The following is a 22,914-nucleotide window of genomic DNA, read 5'->3' as shown; positions in this document are numbered from 1 at the left end:
TAAGCCATGAAAATGGCTGGAAAACAGGAGAGGCCCTGGAGAATGATGACATAATGAAAAAGCCCCACAAGCTTCTGCAAGTGAGGGATCACAAGTGCATGATAAATGCCTTATGGAGAGAAGCTCTAGGATCTGAGCTGATAAGGATGAATGCAGGACTACCTCTTCACCTGCCATATTGTTTCTGAGCATGCCTTCTGAAATTGTACTTTGTGAATTTGCCTCACTAGTCAGAATGTGGCATATCTGTCACCTTTCAAAGAAGGATCACTCTGTATGTGTAAATGGAGGCAATGTAGTTGCCACTGAATATTTTCTTCCATGTGGCTGAGACTCCATCGTGCGCTTCTAACATGTGTAAGGGGCTTACATCATAGACTGGGTTTATTGTACAGAAACCCTTCAGTTTACACTTTCCTGAAAGCCACTGGTATTAGGAAAGTCAATTTTCACATAAATACTTGTTCAGCATATATTTCTGCAAATGCAAATATTTCTTTCCCTGCAGGAAAAGTTACTCTTGCCAAAAAACTTTCTCCACCTTTTAAAACTGCATTTCCTCCTTTGTAGTTAGTTGCTCTGTTTGCATGTGGTGAGCCGTTTACACATTGTTGTGTACTCCCAGATTCCTTGAGTAGTGAGGTATAATCACTAATTTAGCTGGGTTTCCTTTGGAGGAGAAAGCATGGAGGACATATAACATTTTTCTTGTATCTGCCTTTCCAAGAGGAGTCCTATAACAAAAATGCTGCAGTATAAATTACTTCTCGCTCACCCCAGCCCAATGCCCCCTCACATCATGTGTTCATTTTTTTCTCTAAGGTGGGTAGTCATCATACCATGCCTATTGAAAGTGCTCACTCATCATTGGTTGAGAGAGCGAGGCGTTTGCATCTTATTTCTGGTACATTTAATTAATTGATGGGGGTGGTGGTCCTTGTTCCTCCATCACAGTTTAAAGTCTCATTTCTGTGTAAACTAGGCACTGACCCATGCACATCATGAGAGAGTTCTCTTGATTCTTGTATATCTAGCTTCTTTTCCCCCCAACCAGTTATTTTTCTCCTTCAACTCAGTTGTTCTATTGTCAATGTCCCATGCTATTATGTTCAGTTATTATAGCATGATCTTAGGTGGTATATTCCTGCATTTAAAATATTTTGGGTATCTGCACAACTCTGAAATCCTTGGGTGGTGTCATTCTGTCTTCAGCTACATGTGCACAGGAAGACTCAAGTCAGTATTAAATTACAAGTTAAAGGGAGACAAACACTTCTGTTCACCTGTATCAGCAAGTCCTGAGAGATAGACGCTGCTCCCCAGGGCACTTTCAGCCAGTTCACATCTTTCTCTCTTGCAAACAGCAACTTGTTATTTTTCATGCTGTTGCTATAATAATACATTATAAGAGCTAAGAGGAGTTCCTTTCAGCAGCAATGTCTCAGCAGCAACCACACACACACTATCCTAAGGTATGACGCTTAATAGAGGGGATTATTCTTTTCTGTCAAGGTGGTCATGCCCTCAGGGATAATCTGTTCAAAGCCACAGTGTCTGCCCCCCCTCCCCCCTCCCCATTCATCCAGCATCCAGCCAGAGAAGGGGCAGATCTCTTCTGCCAGTGATCTGAACAAATCAGTTCTAGAAGATTTTGAAATTAGGCCAAGACCCTGGCTTCCTTAGCTTTGGGGTATTTCTCTGTGCTACTTACCTCAGCACAAACTGATGAGAGTCAATTTCACCTCCATATTTAGAGCCTTTCAGCCTTCCTGAATTCCCCACCACAGCACATGTTCCACATGGGACAGTGTCCTGGAGTCTAGCTGATGGAAGAATGTCAAACAAGTGCTTTATGATCTCCTGGACCTGCTTCCCTTTATGTGATCTTTGCAACCTCTGTGGAACAAAACAGAAGGGCATTGGGTAGGAAATGAATCCTGCTTCCCAGTAGTATATTTTCAAGACAGGAGAATTGCCTGAACACAGGAATGGACTGAATGTGGGTTAATAAACTAAGGCTCAATCCAGGTAACAGCTATGGTAAATAGAAAAACTAACTGAGAATTAAAGGTACAGCCACATTTCCATGGGCGGATGTTCCCTATGAAAGACCAAGTGTACAGCTTTTGGAGCCAACATTGTTCCCAGAGGCCAAGTAGCTGATGTGGCCAGGAGTGTGTTTGCCCAGCTTCAACTGGTGTTCAATTACATCATTTTGTGACAAAACAAGATATGGCCACAGTGATCTATCCCTTAACCACCCCCATTTAAATTATTGCAACATGCTTTGAGTTTAAGATGCCCTTCCAGTGCCCTTCTTCATGCTGCACCACCAAAAGTGTCTAGGTTGGTAAAAGACTGGGGTCATAACAGCGTAAGGACAGCAATACTGAATCAGACCAAAGGTCTCTCTGTGTGGCAGCAGCACACCTATGGAACCCTCTCCCAAAGAAAATGGTTCTGGCCCGTTCAGTTTTTGTTGGGCTGTTAAACTATCTTTGTTCTATGTGGCTTTTTAATATTTTGAATGTACTAATTCCATACTAGTTTTTAAATACTATTTGCAGTTCTGCTGTTGCTGAAGTTTCTAAGCTTTAAAATCATTTAAACATTTTAATTTTAAGTCCCCTCAGAATCCTTCTTTGGGCAGAAAAAAGATGCATGAATAAATCAGACAAGCAGTCTAGAGCGGCCTAAAGTGGAACTATATGATTAAATAGAATATACAGACAGGTACCTTTGGCGGACCACCTGATTGACTGAAAATCTCTTTGGCCAAAGAGATACTTTTTCAAAAGAGATACTTTTTCTAACTGGGACAGCCAGTGCCTCAAGCAAACATGACTCCTGTGTCTGTAAGGAACAGCCATGAGAACATTATGGAGGCACAGAAAGCAAAGAAGCTGCTTTTTCTGTGGGGTGTCTTCTTGCACACAACTACAAACCATGGGTAAAGCCTTCTTGAGGTGAAACAACTGTGTAGGGGAGAGGGAGGAAGCAACTGTGCTTCCAAATACTTCTCATTGTTCTATCCAGGAGATTTGCTGGTTCACAGCGACTCCCTCATTGATCTGTAGAAGAATGGGCAGCTTGCAACTGTAGAAGTTGCAAGTGGCCTGCAGCTCTCACAGTCTCTCCCCATTGGCTATGCAGGCTAGGGCTGATGGGAGTTTTGCCCCTCCAGGTGTTTTGGTCAACATGCTCTTATTAATATAATGTAGTACTTACCAACCACCACTGCAGGACCTCTGGTGGAATCTCCGAGTTTTCAGGAGTCAGCAGGCAGTTTATTGAAGCATTAAAGTGTTCACAAAACCAATCCCATACATCATGACACCTGCTATAGTTGCAAGGTTTACCGTCCAAGATGGTGTCTGCCAACAGCCATTGGCCAGGGCTGTATGAGGAATGAGAAAGGCCTGTATGCACAGACATGTACAACTTCCACAGGGAAAGTACAATACTCAAGACCAGGATGCCCCACAGCTTGCCCTTGCTCAGCATCCTTCACCCCATCAGTTTCATTTAGATCACACACTTAAGGCTTCCAGGAGGCAAAGCAATCATGTGATCTAGTATAACTTTATTCCCCAAGTGGAACCTTTTGCTCTACAAGTCATTATTGCTCCCAAAGGAGGAACATTTTGAAGCTCAGCAACTCCCAAAGCAGAAGGATGCTGGGTTCCATTCATTCTCCATTAACTCAGCCAACCAATGTTCTGTCAGTGTAAATTTCCATTCACGTATCACATCTTCAGAAAGCTGGAACAGAGAGGGAAATACCCATGATACTTGTCAGACACCAGTCAGCAGGTTGAAAAGTCTAGCACTGTGACATTTTTCAAAAAGAACATTGGCACATGTTGCTAGAGGTCAGCTTTCTATTCTGGTTATTTTTCTGTGTGATTTCAATATGAGTTCAATGCAACTAACTTGTCAGCCAAGAGACACCTTTCTTTTGGCTGCAACTGGTTAGCCCAGTTTGTAAGCATTCCTGATATTGTGCGGCCCTAGCTACTCCCAAAGCCCACAGAGCCTGAGATTGCCCTTCGTTTGCACTCCAACAGAGATGTACGGGTGTGTGAGGGTACAGGTGACTCACTGAGGCAGTGTGCTGTAGTGGCTAGAGTACTAGACTGGGACTCAAGAGAACCTGGTTCTAGTCCCCTTTCAGCCATGAAGCTCCTTTTGGACCAGCCATTGCCTCTCAGCCTCACCAACTGCACAGGCTTGTTATGAGGATAAAATGGAAAAAAGGAGGAGGATTATGGGGTTCCTTACAGGAAAAGAGGTGGGATATAATAATGATGACTAACTGAATGAACAAATGAATGACAGATATAGAAAAACAAGAAACTCAGGAAGACCAGAGCAGCAGAGAAGCACATGGTAGCAGAACAAACAAAACTGGAAGAAAATGAAAATAATGAAAGGCAGGGACTGGGGCAAACCTACCTTAAGAATTTCATTATGAAGCCTTAGCAAAGTAATTACGGTTTTATTAAGAATGGCTTCTACAAATTATGCAGTACTTCAGAAAGGTCAGCTTGCAGCACTCCCTCAAAGTGTTCCAGCCATGTAAGCATCTATTATGAGAAAAAAGGCTCTCTTCCAGAATAAATGATCAAGTGGTGTGCTCACATAATTTTAGGCTCAGAATGCCATGGTCTTACAAGGGCATGTCCTTTAGATGGTCATGGAAAGCACAACCACCAGAGAAATACACATAGTGTATTTATACTGATCCCATGCATATTTACTCAGAAATAAGTGCTACTGAGTTCAAACTTATTCCAAAGTAAGTGTGTCTATAAAAAACAACAACTAGTCTTCACAGGTTAAATGGATAGGTCAGATAAAGAGACAGGGAAAAATAAAATGTACAAATCTAGGAAGAAGGGCATTTCTCTTTCCCCACTCTCATCCCATATTTTGCAATGCTACGTTCACAATATTTTGCAGGCCCCCTCCCTGCAAAAAAAAACAAAAACAAAAACAAAAAAGTTTGGCAAAAGGACTGACCGCATGCAGAGTTTGCATTTTTATGCTCACTTAAATCATTACAGTATTCCACCTCATGGTGGAATTAAAATGGGGTTTTGTCTGCTGCCCTCATGCTATGTGGGAGTTAGCACTGCTTTTTTGTAGAAAGGGAGTTAGCACTGCTTTTTTTTACATAATTATTTTTATTATGTAAAAATAATATGAAATGAGCATCCATAACCACGTACATGGGTTTCACTGGTTCAATGGAAATGATTATTATTATTATTATTTAATGTTTATACCATGCTATAACTAAAGCTCTCTGAGCACTTAACAAAAGTTAAAATGCACACACGAGTTAATTTGATTTTCAATAGAGCCAGATACTGCTCCATACCTTTGAAAGCAGCCCTATATAAAAGTGCTCAGTCCCCAAATTATGGGAAAATACCAGAGGAAGGAGCCATACAGGAAAGCAAAAGTGTCAGTTTTCTTTTATCTCAATAGCTCTATAATGCAATCGTCAGACCTATATTGGACAAAATGTACATTTGATTTCAAAAGCCTGTTTGCAGTTCTGTAGTCTGCATTAGCCACACACAAGTCCATAGAAAGACCTGGTAAGCACCTCAAGAGGGCTTCTTCCAGCTGCCGGCATTGTGAAACAGCATCGCTTAGGATCATAATGTAACATTAGCAGCAGCCTGGAAAGCCACAGCAGAGCAGAATTACTCCAGAAAATCCATGAAGAAAAGCCTGGGATCACATGAGCAGACAGGCTATGCCAGATACCATGCATTTTATTAAAAAGTTACAGTCTCCTAGCTAGAGAAACTGAAAAATGGCTTGCTAGCACTGCCAGAGGCTTACCTTACTCAGATGTTGGTGATCACATTGTTCAGACTGAGAAGACATGAAGATAAAGTGGCATTTTCTTCCTATGTGAATCTTAGTCACTTTGCAGGTGGTGTTCAATACCATCATGAGGACTTATAAATGTAGGCTGCAAGTGGCTCATTTTGAAGAGGAACTGTATAGAATTAAGAGGAAGTTAACAAATTAATTCTAGTCAAACAAGACAGAGGACACAAACTTTAGAAACCAACTGCCTTGTTAACCTCGAAGAAGGAAAAGCCCCCACAGCATGTTTAGCAGTAGTTTCTTTATCCGCTAGTCAATATGACACATAACCAGACAGTGTGTGATTAAGCTGGTAGTTGGGGGCGGGGGGAGGCGGAAAACAAGAAGGGAAGTAGGAGGTATGTCAAAAACACAAGACCAAAGATAAGCTTAAGCGCCTGAATATGCTTTAATAAGCCAGATGTTTCCGAAAGGTATTTCCTTCCTCAGGAGTTACTTATCTTTCTCTGCCAGTATTTTGGAACATGGGATACTTTCTTGGCTTCGAGGTACCTTTCAGGAGGCACTTGAGAACCTCCTCTCCTCTCTTCTTTTGTGTGTGTGTTTTTAAACAATGGTAGCTGGTCAAATGGCTCCTGATAAAAGTGAAAGAAGAAAGTGCAGAAGTGGGACTACAGCTGAAGATTAAAAAAACAGCAATCATGACTACAGAAGAATTACAGAACTTTAATGTCAGCAATGAAAAAATTGGAATAGGGAATTTTTTTTTAATTTATAGGTATTTTCTATACCTTCACTCAGCCATCAATTCAAAGGGAAACTGCAGCCAAGAAATTTGAAGAAGTCTGAGACTTGGAAAGGCAGCAGTAAAGAAGCTAGAAAAGATAATCAAATGTAAGGATGTTTCACTGGGTGGGATCATTCAGGCAATACCCAAATGCGGTGCAAATGATGTTGTGCCTGCAGAAACTTAGTTCTGAATTATGTGCAACAGAAAGATCTAATTCCTGTACATTTTCATAAGCTTGGTTGCACAAGGGATTGTACACGATGCTTGTGCAATCTGTTGCACATAATTTTTGGGCTCATGTTTACTCAATGGACAGATTCAGCAGACCTCTGCTAATGCTATTTGACTTTGTAAATGTACTTCCCATTATGCCCAACTTCACAGAGAACAGTTCTATTTGAAGACAAACTTTGTTTTGAAGGTCTGCCAGACTCAAGCCTGGAATAAAGAGAAAGAACTGAAAGAAAGGAGAATGCTGGGCACCTTAACACTGCCCATCAACAGCATCTGTACCACAGACGAAGCAGGGAGGAACACAGGGTACCTGGTCACAATATATTTACATGATTGATAGCGATCATTTCTCAAAGTGCCCCACAAATAAGCATATGTAAATACGATACCAATTGGTATGCTATTATTTGGTGGTGTGCTTGGCAATGAGGTGGCAAGCAGACATTGAAATAAATATATAGTCTGGCTTACCCACCTCTCCACATGAAATGCCTGTGCACACAGACTGTATCCCACCATCCTCTGCAAAAGATGGACGTTCAGAGGGTATTTCACAACTAGTGTGTTGCTACAGAAAAGGCCTGTTCTCAATTTTCTGTTCAGTGGATTGTGGTGTGTATGGAAAGACCCAGAGAAAAATTTTACTAGATCTTATAGCATGTGGATCTGTGTGAAACCAGGCAGTCCTTATTAGCAGTTTTAACGTCAAAAAAACCCCCCATTTCTTTCTATTCAAAAAGTGTTTTAACTTGCCAGAGGAATACTGTTAAAGGGAGTTTCCTCTAGCAAAGTTCTTCAAGGTATGGGTGCCACAAGACAGAAGGGCCAGTTCCTTGATCTCATGGGTTGAACATAAGGGCAGCTATTCTGGTTCAGGCAAGGGGCCCAGTACAGCGGTACCTCAGTTCACGAACGCTTCAGTTCACAACCAAAACAATTTCAGAAAATTTTTGCCTCCACTCGCGAACTCCGCATTGGGTGATGACCACGATCGCGATCCCAGCCAGCTTCTCTGCACAAACACTCCAAACAATTATTTTCTCCTCATCCACCACGAGGGGGATCCATGAGGGTGCGCTCACCTTGGTCGAGGCCTTCCCAGATCCCCACCGCCACCCCACTTCTGAGCCGGAGGAAGGTCCCCTCGCAGGCACTTGCCCGGCTCCGAGAGGGGAGCAGGAGGCTGGAGAGGTCGGCGTGGGACGGCTCCCCCAGCCAGGAGAGGGCTGCGAGAAGGGAGGTAAGGACTGCTTTCCAAGATGAGGGACGGGGCTGTGGCTGGCTGAGTGGGGTGCCTCCTGCCTCTCCCCACCGCGGGGAGAAGACACATGGCTCGGCAGTGGCGGCTTGCCCTGATAAGGCATGGGAGCCACACACCCCTCCTGCTCTGCCTCAGCCCGTCTGCCCCCGGGCTTGGCTAGGCAGCCGCGGCCTGGCCTGCAGCCCAGGGATGTGACTCATATTTTTTGGTTTTTCAAAAAACATATTTATTTATAACTTTTATATGCCGTCCTTTATGTATAACATAACGGTTCAGAATGGATTAACCATATTTACACTGAACCTTATGGGGAAATTTGACTTGGTTTGCAACCAATTCGGGTCACGACCAGAATCGTGGAATGAATTAAGTTCATGAACCAAGGTACCACTGTATTCTGTTCATGCAGAGACCAACCAGATGGCCACAAGAAACCCACAAGCAGGACATGGGTGGGAGGGTGTTAACAACACCCTCCCACCCATGTTCACCATCAACTAGTGCACCTAGGCATACTACTTCTGATATCAGAAATAGCAGAGAGCCATTAGGACTAGTAGCCAGATAGCCCTTCATATTTGTATATCTATGTAAAATCTTTAACAATCAGATTATAAAATCTCATAAAATGATCATTCAAAGCATTTTAGTACTGGTGGGAGCACTATATGTATAATAGAATGGCAAGCAAGATGGCTGGGCACTATATTGAAGTATGTGTGAATTTTGTTGTTGTTAGTGGCAAAGTCGTGTCCGACCCATCGCGACCCCATGGACAACATTCCTCCAGGCCTTCCTGTCCTCCACCATCCCCCGGAGTCCACTCAAGCTCACACCAACTGCTTCAGTGACTTCATCTAGCCACCTCATTCTCTGCCATCCCCTTCTTCTTTTGCCATCTATTGCTCCCAGCATTAGGCTCTTCTCCAGGGAGTCCTTCCTTCTCATTAGGTGGCCAAAGTATTTGAGTTTCATCTTCAGGATCTGGCCTTCTAAAGAGCAGTCAGAGTTGATCTCCTCTAGGACTGACCGGTTTGATCACCTTGCTGTCCAAGGGACTCGCAGGAGTCTCTGCCAGCACCACAATTCAAAGTCCTCAATTCTTAGGCGCTCAGCCTTCCTTATGGTCCAACTTTCGCAGCCATACATTGCAACGGGGAAAACCATATATGCACTTTTGTTGGCAGGGTGATGTCTCTGCTTTTTAGTATGCTATCTAGATTTGCCATAGCTTTCCTCCCCAGGAGCAAGCGTCTTTTAATTTCTTGGCTGCAGTTCCCATCTGCGGTGATCCTGGAGCCCAGGAAAATAAAATCTGTCACTACCTCCATTTCTTCCCCATCTATATGCCAGGAAGTGAGAGGACCGGATGCCATGATCTTAGTTTTCTTAATGTTGAGTTTCAAGCCAACTTCTGCGCTCTCCTCCTTCACCTGCATCAAGAGGCTCTTTAGTTCCTCTTCACCTTCTGCCATGAGATATCACCTGCATATCTGAGGTTGTTGATATTTCTCCCAGCAATCTTAATTCCAACTTGTGATTCATCTAGCCCCACCTTTCTCATGATGTGCTCTGTATATCAGTTAAATAGGCAGGGTGGCAGTATACAGTCTTGCCGAACTCCTTTCTCAATTTTGAACCAATCAGTGGTTCCGTGTCCAGTTCTCACTTTTGCTTCTTGACCCGCATATAAGTTTCTCAAGAGACAAATAAGATGGTCTGGTACTCCTGTCTCTTTAAGAATTTGCCACAATTTGTTGTGATCCACACAATCAAAGGCTTTAGCATAGTCAATGAAGCAGAAGTAGATGTTTTTCTGGAACTCCCTAGCTTTCTCCATGATCCAGCGTAGGTTGACAATTTGATCTCTAGTTCCTCTCCCTCTTCGAAACCCTGCCTGTACTTCTCGTAGTTCTTGGTCCACATACTGCTGCAGCCTAGCTTGTAGGATTTTGAGCATCACTTTGCTAGCATGTGAAATGAGTGCAATGGTGCGGTAGTTTGACCATTCTTTGGCATTGCCCTTCTTTGGGATCGGAATGTAAACTGACCTTTTCCAATCCTGTGGCCACTGTTGAGTTTTCCAAATTTGCTGGCATATTGAGTGTAGCACTTTTACTGCATCGTCTTTTAAGATTTTGAATAGCTCAGCTGGAATACTGTCACCTCCGCTAGCTTTGTTGTTGCTCAGACTTCCTAAGGCCCATTTGACTTCACATTCCAGGATGTCTGGCTCGAGGTCAGTGACCACCCCATCATGCTTATCAGGGATGTCAAGCTCTTTCTTGTATAGTTCCTCTGTGTAATCTTGCCATCTCTTCTCAATCTCTTCTGCCTCTGTTAGGTCCCTGCCATTTTGGTCCTTTATCATGCCCATCTTTGCATGAAACGTTCCCTTCATATCGCCAATTTTCTTTAAGAGATTTCCCTATTCTATCGTTTTCTTCTGTTTCTTTGCACTGTTCATTTAAGAAGGCATTCTTATCTCTTCTAGCTATTCTCTGGAATTCTGCATTCAATTGGGTGTATCTTTCCTTTTCTCCCTTGCCTTTTGCTTCCCTTCTTTCCTCAGCTATTTGTAAAGCTTCCTCAGACAGCCATTTTGCTTTCTTGCATTTTTTTTTCTTTGGGATGCTTTTAGTTGCTACCTCTTGTACAATGTTGCGGACCTCCGTCCATAGTTCTTCAGGCACTCTGTCTATCAGATCTAATTCCTTAAATCTATTTGTCACCTCTACTGTATATTCATCAGGGATATGATTTAGGTCATACCTGAGTGGCCTAATGCTTTTCCCTACTTTAATTTAAGCCTAAATTTTGCAACGAGAAGCTCATGATCTGAGCCACAGTCAGCTCCTGGTCCAGTTTTTACTGACTGTATAGAGCTTCTCCATCTTTGGCTGCAGAACACATAGTCAATCTGATTTCTGTGTTGACCTTCTGGTGATGTCCATGTGATGCCCATGTGTCCAACCCAAGTCGTCTCTTGGGTTGTTGGAAAAGAGTGTTTGCTATGACCATCGTATTCTCTTGACAAAATTCTACCAGCCTGTGCCCTACTTCATTTTGTACTCCAAGGCCAAACTTGCCTGTTATTCAAGTTATCTTTTGGCTTCCTACTTTAGCATTCCAATCCCCCATGATGATAAGGACATCAGTTTTGGTGTTAATTCTAGAAGGTGTTGTAAGCCTTCATACAACCAATCAACTTCAGCCTCTTCAGCACCAGTGGTTGGGGCATAAACTTGGACTACTGTGATGTTGAATGGTTTGCCTTGGATTCGAACTGAGATCATTCTGTCATTTTGGAGATTGTATCCCAGTACTGCTTTTCCTACTGTTTTATTGACTATGAAGTCTACTCCACTTTTTCTGAGGGAATCTTGCCCACAATAGTATACCTGATGTGTGCATATTAAACCCCAATTCCTTACACAGGCATTATAACACAGTATATACATATTCCTGCTGTTTGTAATTCTGCTGGTGTACCAATAAAATCATATTGTTCTGGGCACTTCTGAAAATTATCTACTTCCCCCAATTCATTCCATCATATTTGTTTCTGCGCTTGGGATAACTGTAAAGTATGCTAACCAGGATTCATGTGGACATCTCTCTTAGGGTTATTTGTACTACTCTAATTTATATATTGGCACACTGAAATATCTCAAGCAGTAAACATACATAAAAGTTATGCTTTCTTTTCCAATGCAGCTTTCCAGCTTCATAACTCAAAACCTTCTTATAGCAGAAGGATTTTTAACAACCACAATTACTATCAGAGTCTAGAATAGCCTCAAAACAAAACAGAGTGATACTTAAAGATTTATTTAAAGGCGGACACACAAAATGAACATTCTCACATATAGAAACATTGTACTATTCTATAAAAGACCAGAATATTTTTTCATGATGAATTGGGATAAGAAACAGGAGATAAAATTAGACGGTTTAACATTTAGGACTAAAATTGTTGCTTCTTTAGGTGGAAATTTTATCAATGGAAAAGATGGAGACAGGAAAGAGATGCAAGGATCTGGGTAATCACAGAAAGTGTATGAACCATCATTGAAATGCAGTTGCAAAAGTGGTAACCACAGGTTTTTGGGTATGTCAGGTGGGGCATTCCTAGGTACCTGAGATAAGTGGTTTTCAACCACTGGTCTGCGGACTGGTGCCAGTCTGCAGATTCCCTGTTGGCCCATGCAGGGTGGGGTACATCCTGCTCACTGTAGATTAGCGCGGGGCTGTCTGTGCTCCACCACGTCTTCCTCAGTTGGCATCATGTTCACGGGGTGCGCCAGTGCTGCTGGGGAGCCAGGGAGGGGAGAGACATCTCAGTGGGAGCCGGTGGGAAGCCACCCTGCACCAATTTTAGTATTTTGGTTTTTTGGTGGCATTTTTTGCTGCTTGGTTTCTGGTTGTTTTGAAGAATTTTCAATTTTGTTTTGGTATTGTCTTTTGAAATGAATACAAAGAATACTGTATTATGTGTCTGGTGCTTTTTGGTTCTGCCTCCCCCCAAGGTGGTTTTCCTATTTTTCCAGTCCCCAGCTGTGGAAAGGTTGAAAACACTGGCCTCGTTGAATACAAATGCTCACTGAAATCATATGGTTTTATACAAGAAACTATTCTGGTTAACTTGGAAAAAGGAGGCCAGAAAGATATGCTATTTAATTCTACAAATGCACCAGAAGTAGTAGAAGAGTAATAAATCTAGGTTGGAAATTAAGAAGGTTTCTAATGATTGCATATGAAATCCTAGTTTAGCTTCCCTATAGCAGTATTTTCTCTGGTTTCATGGCAAAGTTTGGCTTTTTACAAAAGCAAATATTTTGTGTGGTTTTTTTTCTTTTGATATCTCAATTAGTGTCAGGAAAATACTTTCTGCAGGTTCAAATTCTTGGTTGTGGTGCTCTGCTTAGTAGGTAGAAATAGATTGCTGCATGGGATAGATGTGGAAATTAGGTACTTTGTGGATGACAGGAACTGATTGTTCACTATACTGGAATGTGAAAAAAATATTTTCCTGTTTTTGAATAGAGGGAGGAGCGGTGAGCTCTTCTTATGTAGTTTGTTTTGTCTCATTTGTTTCAGCCATCCGGTGCTATAGACTCAACAAGTAATTTTTAGGGTTGCTTCCTTCCTTTTCTCCTTCTAGCATGTAATAGTTTGGATTATGTTAGGTGGTGAATTCCTAGAACAGACAATTGAAATGTGTTGGTTTCTAGTCTTGACATACAAGCACAGCTCCACAGATGGTTGGTGAAGGCACTTTCACATGAGATACTACAATAATTTTCCTTTTCAGTGTTGGAGTAGATCTGCTAGCATTACAGTAGAGGGGGAGCTTTCCATGTCAAATACTTGAACTGGTCCCAGGAAGCCACATGTAGGCAGAGCAGTAACTGCTTCCCTACAGTGTGATCTCATGTTTTTAGGGAGTGTATGGGGATGAAGCTATCACTTAGAAAAGTCCAGTCAAGATCTAGGTTTTTCCACCTAGAACATTCCACATCCTGAGAGCTGGGTGATAACTGGGTGGGAAAATTCCTATGCATGTACACCATAGCAATGAAGGGCTGCATCACAAAAAGTGGTTCCTGGGCCACTGTGAAGGTTTATGAAAGAAGCAATTTTTATTCAATTCATTTGTACCTCATCCTCTTTATGGAACAGATAGCATGCTTTCTGTAGAATCCTCTTCTATTCAAATCAGGGGAAATCTTACCAATGACTCAAACAGAGTATGCACCATACCATGTGATGGCATTTCAGTTCTAGATTCCTGGTCCAGCATGTCATCTTGCTGAGTGAGGACATGAGAGAGATGCTTCCAAAGTCTTGTGCTTGCTTTCTGCAGGAAGCCCTCTTAAAGCAGAGACATCTATTTTTGGAGGAAATAATGTACATGTCCTTTCATCTGTCCACCTTCTTTCTATTCATTTAGTTTGTAAACAAACGATGAGGGGAAGAGACCTTTCCTGTGAGGCTGCCCTTCAATCCTGCCGAACTACAAAAACAAAAACAAACAGTGAAACAAACGGTAAAAATGGTGAGGCCATTTTAACAGATAAGAATTTTTAAAAATGTGCACAGTGCTTATAATACCTGCAGAAAAACACATTTGCACAATTACTGCATTGGCACACTGAGAGCCAGTGTGGTATAATCTTAGAACATTGGACTGGCACTTTAGTGTAATTTTTAATTCCTGCCTGGCCACGAAGCTCAGTGGGTAACTTTGGACCAGTCACTTACTCTCGGGTTAACCTACCTCAGAGTTGAGAGAGTAAAATGGAGAAAACGAAGGAATGTTGCCTTGAATTCTGTGCAAGAGGGGGGGAAATCAAGCTATAAATGGGATCATAACTTATTTAAATAAGTGAATTCAGTTCCAGTCCCATCATTCTTCATGCATGTAGCTCTAGGAGACAGGAGATGTAGCAAGACATCTGCAGACAGCTGCTATTGCTACAGTCTTAGTAGGACCCAGGACTGTATACCGACTATCCAATAGTCACCTCGGACTGTCCTTTAGTTTGTATTTTTTAAGCCCTGACCACTGGTAGAGCTGTGCAGCTGGGTCCAGCTGTCATTTTTATTTTCTCACAATGTCCCCAGTACAGCAGCAGCTCGGAGCACTGTGGGTAAAATGGTGGGTAGAATCACTGGGTTGTATCCAGGGCTTTTTTTGTCATAGAACACACTGGAACGGCATTCCGGCACCTTTTTTTCCAATGGATTTTACGAAGTGATTTTGAATTGCCTGTCGGCGTAGCAGGTCAGCAGCAAACATCATTAACATAGTGCCTGAGGGCTGCTTTTGTGTCCGCGCTGCTGGCTTGGGATGCTGCTCGGCTTGGGATTGGTGTGTGTGGTCGCACACTGAGTGCTTACTGCCGGTGGCGACGTAAGTTCCGGCAAAAAAAGCACTGGTTGTATCCATAGCAAGCTGCCTTACTCTGAGTCAAACCAATGGTCTAACTCAGTACTGTCAAATAACTCCTAACCATTTCAGACACCATTTTCCTACCCTACCAGAAGATGCTATGAATTAAGCCTGGGACATTCTGTATGAAAGCATGTGTCCTACCACTGAACTATGGCCTTTCCCTCTCTAATGTTTCTCCTTCAGCCAATGAAATGAATGAGACTCAAATCAGACTAATACTGGATAAAACCTGGTATGAAATGGCCTATTGATACTGGGGAGGAACCACTACAGGGCTCATTGCTGGGAGTACCCATTGCTGCAGACAGTCCTGGGGGAATGGAATAAGGTTTAGTACAGCAATAAAGATTCCTCAGTAATCACCCAAGAAAGAGTTTAGTCACTTACCCACCAACTGGAATCCTCCTCTCCATCTACTATTATGACCTCTCCAGCAAAGAAAGTTAGCTCATCTTCATGATCAGCCTCACAATTATAAAGGGCTTTGACCCGAAGCAGAGGTGATTTCCTCTGAAAATCAACAACAGTAAGCAATGTCAAGCTTGCAGACATGGAGAGCATTATTCAAGAGGATGTACTTCATCACTTACATGTGCACAAGCAAGCGCTGTGGCAAGAAAAAAAATGCTGAGTATTCAAGCATGTTTGCATTTGAATTTCTGGCCATCTTGTCATGTGCCCTTAGCTCATAGGACAAATTGGTACATTTAAAGGGTTAACTTAATGAAATCCCATTTGTATTGTGAAGCATTTCTCACCACATAAGATGGGTCCATCACAAAATAAATTTCCAACCTCTGAACCAGATTAATGGTATCCGTTGAAGGAAACAAGGAAACAATCTGTTTGCTTTGCCATATTTAATAGATTCTGATTCAAGATGTGCATGAATTCACTATGGAGATATCAATTTCTATTCAATTTTATTTATTTATTTAAGGTTTTTTAATACCATCTGACTACCACTGTCTTGGGACAGTCTTACAATAAAAACAGGATAAAAATGGACAGGATAAAAATTAACTATAGCATCCAGTAATACAATTATGCACTATAAACCTAATCAACTTTTAAAATAATGGTTAAATAAAAAGGTTTTAGCCTGGCCCCAAGAAGAATACAAAGTCGGTGCCAGGAGAGCCTTTCTGGGGAGCGCATTCCATACCCAGGGCGCCACTGCCGAGAAGGCCCTTCTTCGGGTACCCACCTTCCTAATCTCCTTCAGGGAGGGCTCCCAAAGAAGGACCTCTGCACCAGATCGTAAGAGGCAGGAAGGCATGTAGGGAAGGAGACACACCTTCAGATATCCAGGTCCTAAGCTATTTCCACTACCTCCTATTTCTCAGGAGCATAAACTGATCAGTGTTTTATATATTTCAGGTGTCATTTTAGAGACTTCCTACTGCACAGGAACAAGCAGCTTAGGTCCATGAAATGCAAAGCCTACTTAATGGCACACTAAAATGTAACATTTTACTAAAATGAAATTAGATTAGAAATACACATCTAGACTAAGAATATACCACATTTCCTCTTGCTGGCAGTGGTGGTGGAACATCATCTGGTGGTTCCAGTGAGTGGGAGGAAGCCCAGTGATTCTCTCTTGGGTTTTGGCTTGGTTCAAACCAAGGCATACTTGTTTTTCTTGTCACAGCTGAAATACAAGCAGGCACATTGTGTCACTTTGAGGATACTTCTGAAGGATAACCAAAAAAAAAAAAAAAAAAATCAGGGAGGAAGGGATAATACCATTACAAATGCTCAGGCTGTTATATATTGCTCCCAAGCTATGGCTCTCCTTCAGAAGAGACAACATGGCACTTGTCTACCCTTCCACTCCACCACCTTAATTATGGCACCTGCCACAGCTGCTAAGAACCTTTCCTCATGGTTGCTACATCACTGCTGCTGCTCTGAGGAAAAGGGAAGTTATTTTTTAATTAGATAACGTTCATGCCAGTCACTGCTGACTGAAGAGTTCACAGTATAGGAGGGTATAATAGAGCTGGGAAAGGAGCATCCAAAAAATAATCAGGGGTTATAGCAATTTCCCCATGGGGAAAGATTACAACATCTGGGACTGTTTCGTTTAGAAAAATGGTAAGTAGGGGGTTATATCATAGAGGTGTATAATATCATAGTTTGAAAAGTTTTTGTTTATCTTGCATAATACTAAAACTCAGTGTCACCTAGTAAAGCTGAATGGTAGGACATTCCAGACAAAAAATAGAAATTCTTCTTCATTTACTGATACAAAAAGTGTGTGTGTGTGTGTGTGTGTGTATGGGCACACAAGAATACATACATTTTTATAAATATGCACAACATATGTATGGTTTTTCATGCAGCATTTCCAAAATAAATTTGCAGAATGATTTGCCGAAAGATCGGAACAAGGTTCATTTAGGAAAAATGAGAAAAAGAGCAAAATCACACATGACATCCACCTGTCATTCATGTTCTAAAGCACTTCCAAAAGTTTTTTCTAGCAGTAAAATTTTGAGTACTAAGGAAAGTGCCATTTCAATGTAAATCCTACCTGAAAAAAGATATGTGGACCCCAGTTTAGTAGAGGCCTTTGATACAACAAGCTTACCTGGCTCCCAGGACTGCACTGCTTCAGAGAGTCCAGAAGACTCAGAACTAGAGGAAATGGTGAAGGGAGAGAAGGGCTAGAAGCATTCATTCATCTTGAACAATCCCACATTTCCCACTGGAAATTTGAAGAACAGTTGCTGCCAAGACACTCACACTACCTGCTTTGCAAGCAGAAAGCTGCTATAGTGTGAATAAGCATTCTGACCAGTGTAGATTTCGCCATGTTTTATATTCACAACAGTACCAACCAGTTGACACAAGAACAGGTTTCAGACTTTGTGTGACAACACCTATTCGCTACTTTTGAGCATTAAATGGGAGCCCACCCCAGCTCAGCTGCTTCAAAGGCACACATGCTATTACCTCAGACTGCTAGGAGAAGTTCCTTCTGGGGAGCAATTTCTTGGAAGTGAGAAGCATCTGGAGTCTGATAAGAGACAGACGGAGACAACATTGCTACTTGGCTTCTAAGGGAGGATCTGACTAGATTATAAGCTCATGAAAAAACTATCTTCTTGATGAGCAGAAGACATAGTGAAGACATGGTGTACGTTTCCTGTTTGTAAAAATGGCTAGTTTTGTAAATATTTACCAATATTTATCTGTGACAGCTCTGTCACACATGTCCATAATACGTCTCATCACCTCTTGGAAATCTTTCAGAATATGGATGAAGCTAGGAAGCATTTAAATGGCCATCTCAGCATGTCAGAATACTCACAAAGACAGTCACGTGCATTATAACTTCATGGCGTAGTTTCACTACTAGTCAAAAAGTCATGTGAATTGATCTGATAGAGCTGACCAAAGTCTGCATTCAGGAAGCAGATGCTCCATTCCCACTATCTATGTCCACATGCAGAGGCAGCTGGTCTTCATATAATTAAGTGCAGATTATTTACTGCCACAGAAGAGCAGGGAATACATATGTCCTACTCCTCTATTCTGGCTTATTTCAAAATGCTGTTGAGAGATGCTGATGCCTTCTGTCACATAAAAGATTCAAATAAACAGTGACTCAGCATATACAATATCAGAGCCATATCACTGTTAATACATGGCCACATTTTAAAGAAAATACTTATAAAGGATAAAGTCATTTTGAAGTGATATTTTCAGGGATTTTTAGCACGGCAAACAGAACTCGCAAATGGTAAGACAAATGAAAACTGCAGTTCACCAGCTCTTGATTCAATTCACTATTTACAGGCTTGCAAAATGTGATGACTCATGCATTCAATATGAGTTAGACCTATGATGCCCAAGTCCCTCTAGATACTCAACCCATAATCTTCACTAAATATCTATCACAATAAATAATAACGATGATGATGATGATGAATTTTTTAAAAGTGCATAAACTCTGTCTTTTCTCTGCTATGGGATTATTGAATTTTCTGAGTATTAATATCACAGCAATTTACCACAGTAACTTAACATTCCTCCAAGATGTATTGCAACTGTGCTTATTATTGGGAACCCCCTAAATTTGAGAGCTCCTCAACTTGAATAGCAGAATAATTATTTTAAGTAACAGACGAAAGTGTGGCAACATAAATCTTAGAACAGCATCAAAAGATTATATACCAGAGAAGACTCCTTGCATGCATGAAGTTCCTGGTTACTCCTGTTAAAATGGAGGAAGGCAACTTGTCACCTGTCAAATATTTTGGCCTACAACTCCCCTCAGCTCAAGGCCACCAATACTGGGGATTATCAGGATTGCAGACAAACATTTCTGATATTACAAAAATATCAAGGTTTGGAAAGATCTTCTCTGAGACTTTGGACAGGTGTCTGCTGCAATAATGAACAGTACTGAATTTGATGGAGCTACTGCCTCAACCATTGTAAAGCAGTTTTAACTGTTCATGTCTTTCATGCCCATCCTTTATCAAATTCTCAAGGACTCAACTGATATGGTCAGTTCATTTACCTTGAGTTGGGCTGGTGTCATTCAGAAGTGCATTGGAGGGTGGCTCTGAGGAGGTCCGCTTATGTCTCATCACTGGAGGTGGAGGCAGAATTTTCCTAGGTGCCATATCTGCAGGGAAGACTGGCCAGCTGGATGGAGGAGGTGGGGGAGGAAAGCTGGGAGCTGACAAATAAATACAAGGATAGCATTCTTGTTAAATTAAGCCCATGCAATAGCAGCTGCCTTGAACTATCATCAGATGTGTAGAGAAAGGCCTTTATCTTCAGATGCTTTCAAATTAAAGAGACTCTCTGCAAAACGATGGTATATAAACAAAGGATTGGTCTAATCTTCAACAGAGAAGAGGAAAATAACTTTAGTACAGTTGGACAATTTAGGGAACTTTTAAAAAATAACTCAATATATTTCTACTTGAGAAATATTGTCTTGTTAGAATATTTCAACATATTGACTGGGTATGTAGAACACAACAACCCATCATGGGTGGCAACCTGTCGTGGGCTGTCATGTTTTATGAATCTTAATTGCTTTCTGTAGGGTGGCTTCTTCAGGTTTTGTTACCTGGAGAATGGGTTGTTGTGTCTTCCAAAACTGGGCAGACAGCCCCATCATGGGTACAGGGAAGTGGTGAGCCCAACAAAACCCTTCCTACACCTGCTGAAATCACTTGCTGAACCACTGCAACTGACAGAACCCCTGCTGATGATCACACCCCTTCACAGCAATATCTTCCAGCTTTTGTTTTTGTTTTTATTTAACATACCTGATAGGGAAAACAGAAAACTGCAAGCTACCCATTTAATAGCAGTATAGAGCAGCAGCATTTAAAATGGGGGTTTTGACAGACTAATCAAGTCTTTCTGAGAGAGACATATATTTATACATATGTTCATATTTAAAAAACAAAAAAGGAAACCTGAGGTTTGATAGCTCCTGTCAAAAGGCAGGCCTAGTATTTATTTTTACATTTATGTATTCATGTTTGCATTAGTATTTAATATAAATTATAGAATCCAATTAGGACAATTTTAGTTCAGTACATTTAATGTGCATTTATTTCTGTATATTTTAAACAATATCCTAGTGCCTGTGGCTGATGCAAATCAAGGTTTTATGTCCTGGTATCTGTGGCAGTAAGTGCTCTTGACAGTGGCAGGCAATTTAGTGAATGCTGTAAGCAGCCATAATGGATTTTAGTCCATTTCATACAGATGGGAACTGTGAGTGCAAATAATATGCATTCATCCCATCCCTCCTTCTCTAAGTGTCAACAAATCCCTGCTAAAATACATTCTTGAGAAATAGGGTGAAACACTGGCTAGGCATCAACCATATGAGCCTTACTCTGGAACCACATATTAAGGTCTACAGTACACATAATACACTGTGGAATCTTGGAGATTGAAAAATACTGCACCCAACATCTCTATCCAGACAGAATGGGGAAAGGAGGATTTAGACAGCTGGGGAAAGATTGCACAGCACAGAAGGAAATGAGCTAACCTGGGATTAATTCTGGTGTGGTTTTCAGGCTATAAACCTAAACCTTTAAACAATACCATGATGCAGCTGGACTGTCTAACCTCGAGGTGTGTTGCGCGCAGGCAGCGGTGGTCCTGTACAGGCAGAGACAGGGGAGGATGCTGCTGCTGCAGCCAATCGAGAAGCATGAGGCTTGGCATATAGGTCATGGCTTTTCTCCTGGAATGCTGGACTTGCTCCCTTCGAAAAGTCAGCTGGATTTCTCCAGGACTGAGAGGCTGTTCCAGGCAGATTATAGCAGCTTTGAGGACGATTAAAGCGATCTTTTTTTATGGGACTGAGCTGAAATGAAGAAATATACAGACCACATTAACACAAGTTCCTTGTGTTTCACAGCCATTTGTGCAAACAGGACACACAGAGTGCATGAAAATGCAGAAACAACTTTTGATGATGTGTAATGAATGTAATCATCATCATCATCTCCTCCTCCTCCTCCCTCAAGGCATGTTCAGTTAGGAGTCAACAATGGCACCTAGTGAGTTAACCTGGTTTCTTGATCCAATCCTGAAATATGTTATTCTATGCAAAAGAATTCTATGCAAAAATATGTCATTAGCCCTTTTAAAAGAGTTGTCAAACCTCTCTCTTCAGGCAAGATTTTTATGACTAAAAACACAAGTCTATGCACGTTTAAAAGTCCTACAAGTTCTAGCATGCCCTACTGAACCATGGGAACTGTAGGACTTTTTTCTGCCCAAATATATGTAGGATTCCACATTAAAGCAATAATCTTTGGCATGTTTACACAGAAGCAAGTCCCACTATTTTAGTGGGACTTACTGCTTAGTAAAGCGACACAGGACTAGAGCTCCAACACAGTGGGGAAAAGACCCATTGAACAGAATGAACGTATTTCTGAGTAAACATGGCAAAGATTGTGGTTTCAAATTTCAATCCTAAACATACCTATTAGGTAGTAAGTCCTATTCAAGTCAGTAGGAATTACTTCTGAATAAGCATGCATAGGACCGCACAATATATGCTCAGAAGTCTCCATAGGATGGGGCTTACCTCTGGGCAGACACTAAAAATTACACTGTAAAAATATTGAGAAAGTTGCCCATTTACAAGGGTAGCAGGAACAGTTCCCATTTGCTAAGCCATGCATTTTTCCATCCAAGGGATACTATAATACAGAATTTCATATAGTTGTGGCTACTTGGATAGTTAAAAACTAGCAGTGAAACTAGTCAATAGCAATTCCATTAATAAACATTTTCAATTCTCTCTCTGAAATGCCTGATTATCTTATTTTTGATAATACCTCCTGTATTATCTCTTCTGTACTGGAGGTAACAGGGAAAATAAGTTCTTTAAAAAGAACATATATGTTTGCTGGAAATGTGTAATTGATTTTCTGCCACCATACAGAAGTGATGGTTTTGTTCAACTATGCAAATATTTTTGATTCGAAGAAGAGAAGGCATCTAGAGATGATGGTCCGTGAATTAACACTTTAAAGTAAAGTAAAGTATTAGAGTATGAGAAGTTAGAAGTGGAATCCTTTGCATTTTTAGACAGGAAAGAGTCCTACAGCTCCAAGTACAGCTGCCTGGAACATGCTGGAGGTGTGCAGGTTTTTCTTCTGTCCAAATGTGCATAGGATTTCATCCTAAGTATAACAATTAAATATTTTAGATGCTTATAATTATGCATTTTCTTATTTGTGATATGCTTACAATATATTTGTGATAAAAAGTTCATTGTTATATGTATAAAAATAGAAGTGGTTCTCTTATAAAAGT

General features: G+C 41.3%; 2 protein-coding genes across 7 annotated transcripts in view; both read right to left on the bottom strand.

The window, feature by feature from the left end:
- LOC123032010 (CMP-N-acetylneuraminate-beta-galactosamide-alpha-2,3-sialyltransferase 2-like) overlaps positions 1 to 6,420 on the bottom strand; it is a 28,464-nt gene extending 22,044 nt beyond the window's left edge. For 2 of the 4 annotated variants that reach the window (XM_044447605.1, XM_044447606.1), the window contains exons 1-3: positions 5,857 to 6,098; positions 3,229 to 3,762; positions 1,712 to 1,896 (exon numbers count right to left, since the gene is read on the bottom strand). In XM_044447605.1, the coding sequence (XP_044303540.1) occupies positions 1,712 to 1,896; positions 3,229 to 3,504 (461 nt within the window). In that variant the 5' untranslated portion in view covers positions 3,505 to 3,762; positions 5,857 to 6,098. The other 2 variants (XM_044447604.1, XM_044447603.1) reach the window with 2 other exon arrangements.
- A 5,527-nt stretch (positions 6,421 to 11,947) lies between these two features.
- LOC123031965 (arf-GAP with SH3 domain, ANK repeat and PH domain-containing protein 2-like) overlaps positions 11,948 to 22,914 on the bottom strand; it is a 44,142-nt gene continuing 33,175 nt past the window's right edge. Inside the window, exons 23-29 of one of the 3 annotated variants that reach the window (XM_044447506.1) lie at positions 21,208 to 21,448; positions 19,625 to 19,786; positions 18,052 to 18,115; positions 17,687 to 17,733; positions 16,614 to 16,744; positions 15,478 to 15,600; positions 11,948 to 14,148 (exon numbers count right to left, since the gene is read on the bottom strand). In XM_044447506.1, the coding sequence (XP_044303441.1) occupies positions 14,074 to 14,148; positions 15,478 to 15,600; positions 16,614 to 16,744; positions 17,687 to 17,733; positions 18,052 to 18,115; positions 19,625 to 19,786; positions 21,208 to 21,448 (843 nt within the window). In that variant the 3' untranslated portion in view covers positions 11,948 to 14,073. Of the gene's footprint in view, positions 14,149 to 15,477; positions 15,601 to 16,613; positions 16,745 to 17,686; positions 17,734 to 18,051; positions 18,116 to 19,624; positions 19,787 to 21,207; positions 21,449 to 22,914 lie in introns of those variants that run through there. The other 2 variants (XM_044447507.1, XR_006416429.1) reach the window with 2 other exon arrangements.

The sequence above is a fragment of the Varanus komodoensis genome, unplaced genomic scaffold (genome assembly GCF_004798865.1).
Source record: "Varanus komodoensis strain SLA01 unplaced genomic scaffold, ASM479886v1 scaffold52, whole genome shotgun sequence".
NCBI classification, from domain to species: Eukaryota; Metazoa; Chordata; class Lepidosauria; order Squamata; family Varanidae; genus Varanus; species Varanus komodoensis.
Note: the sequence above shows the minus strand (reverse complement) of the source record. Positions and strands in the feature narration are given on the sequence as shown.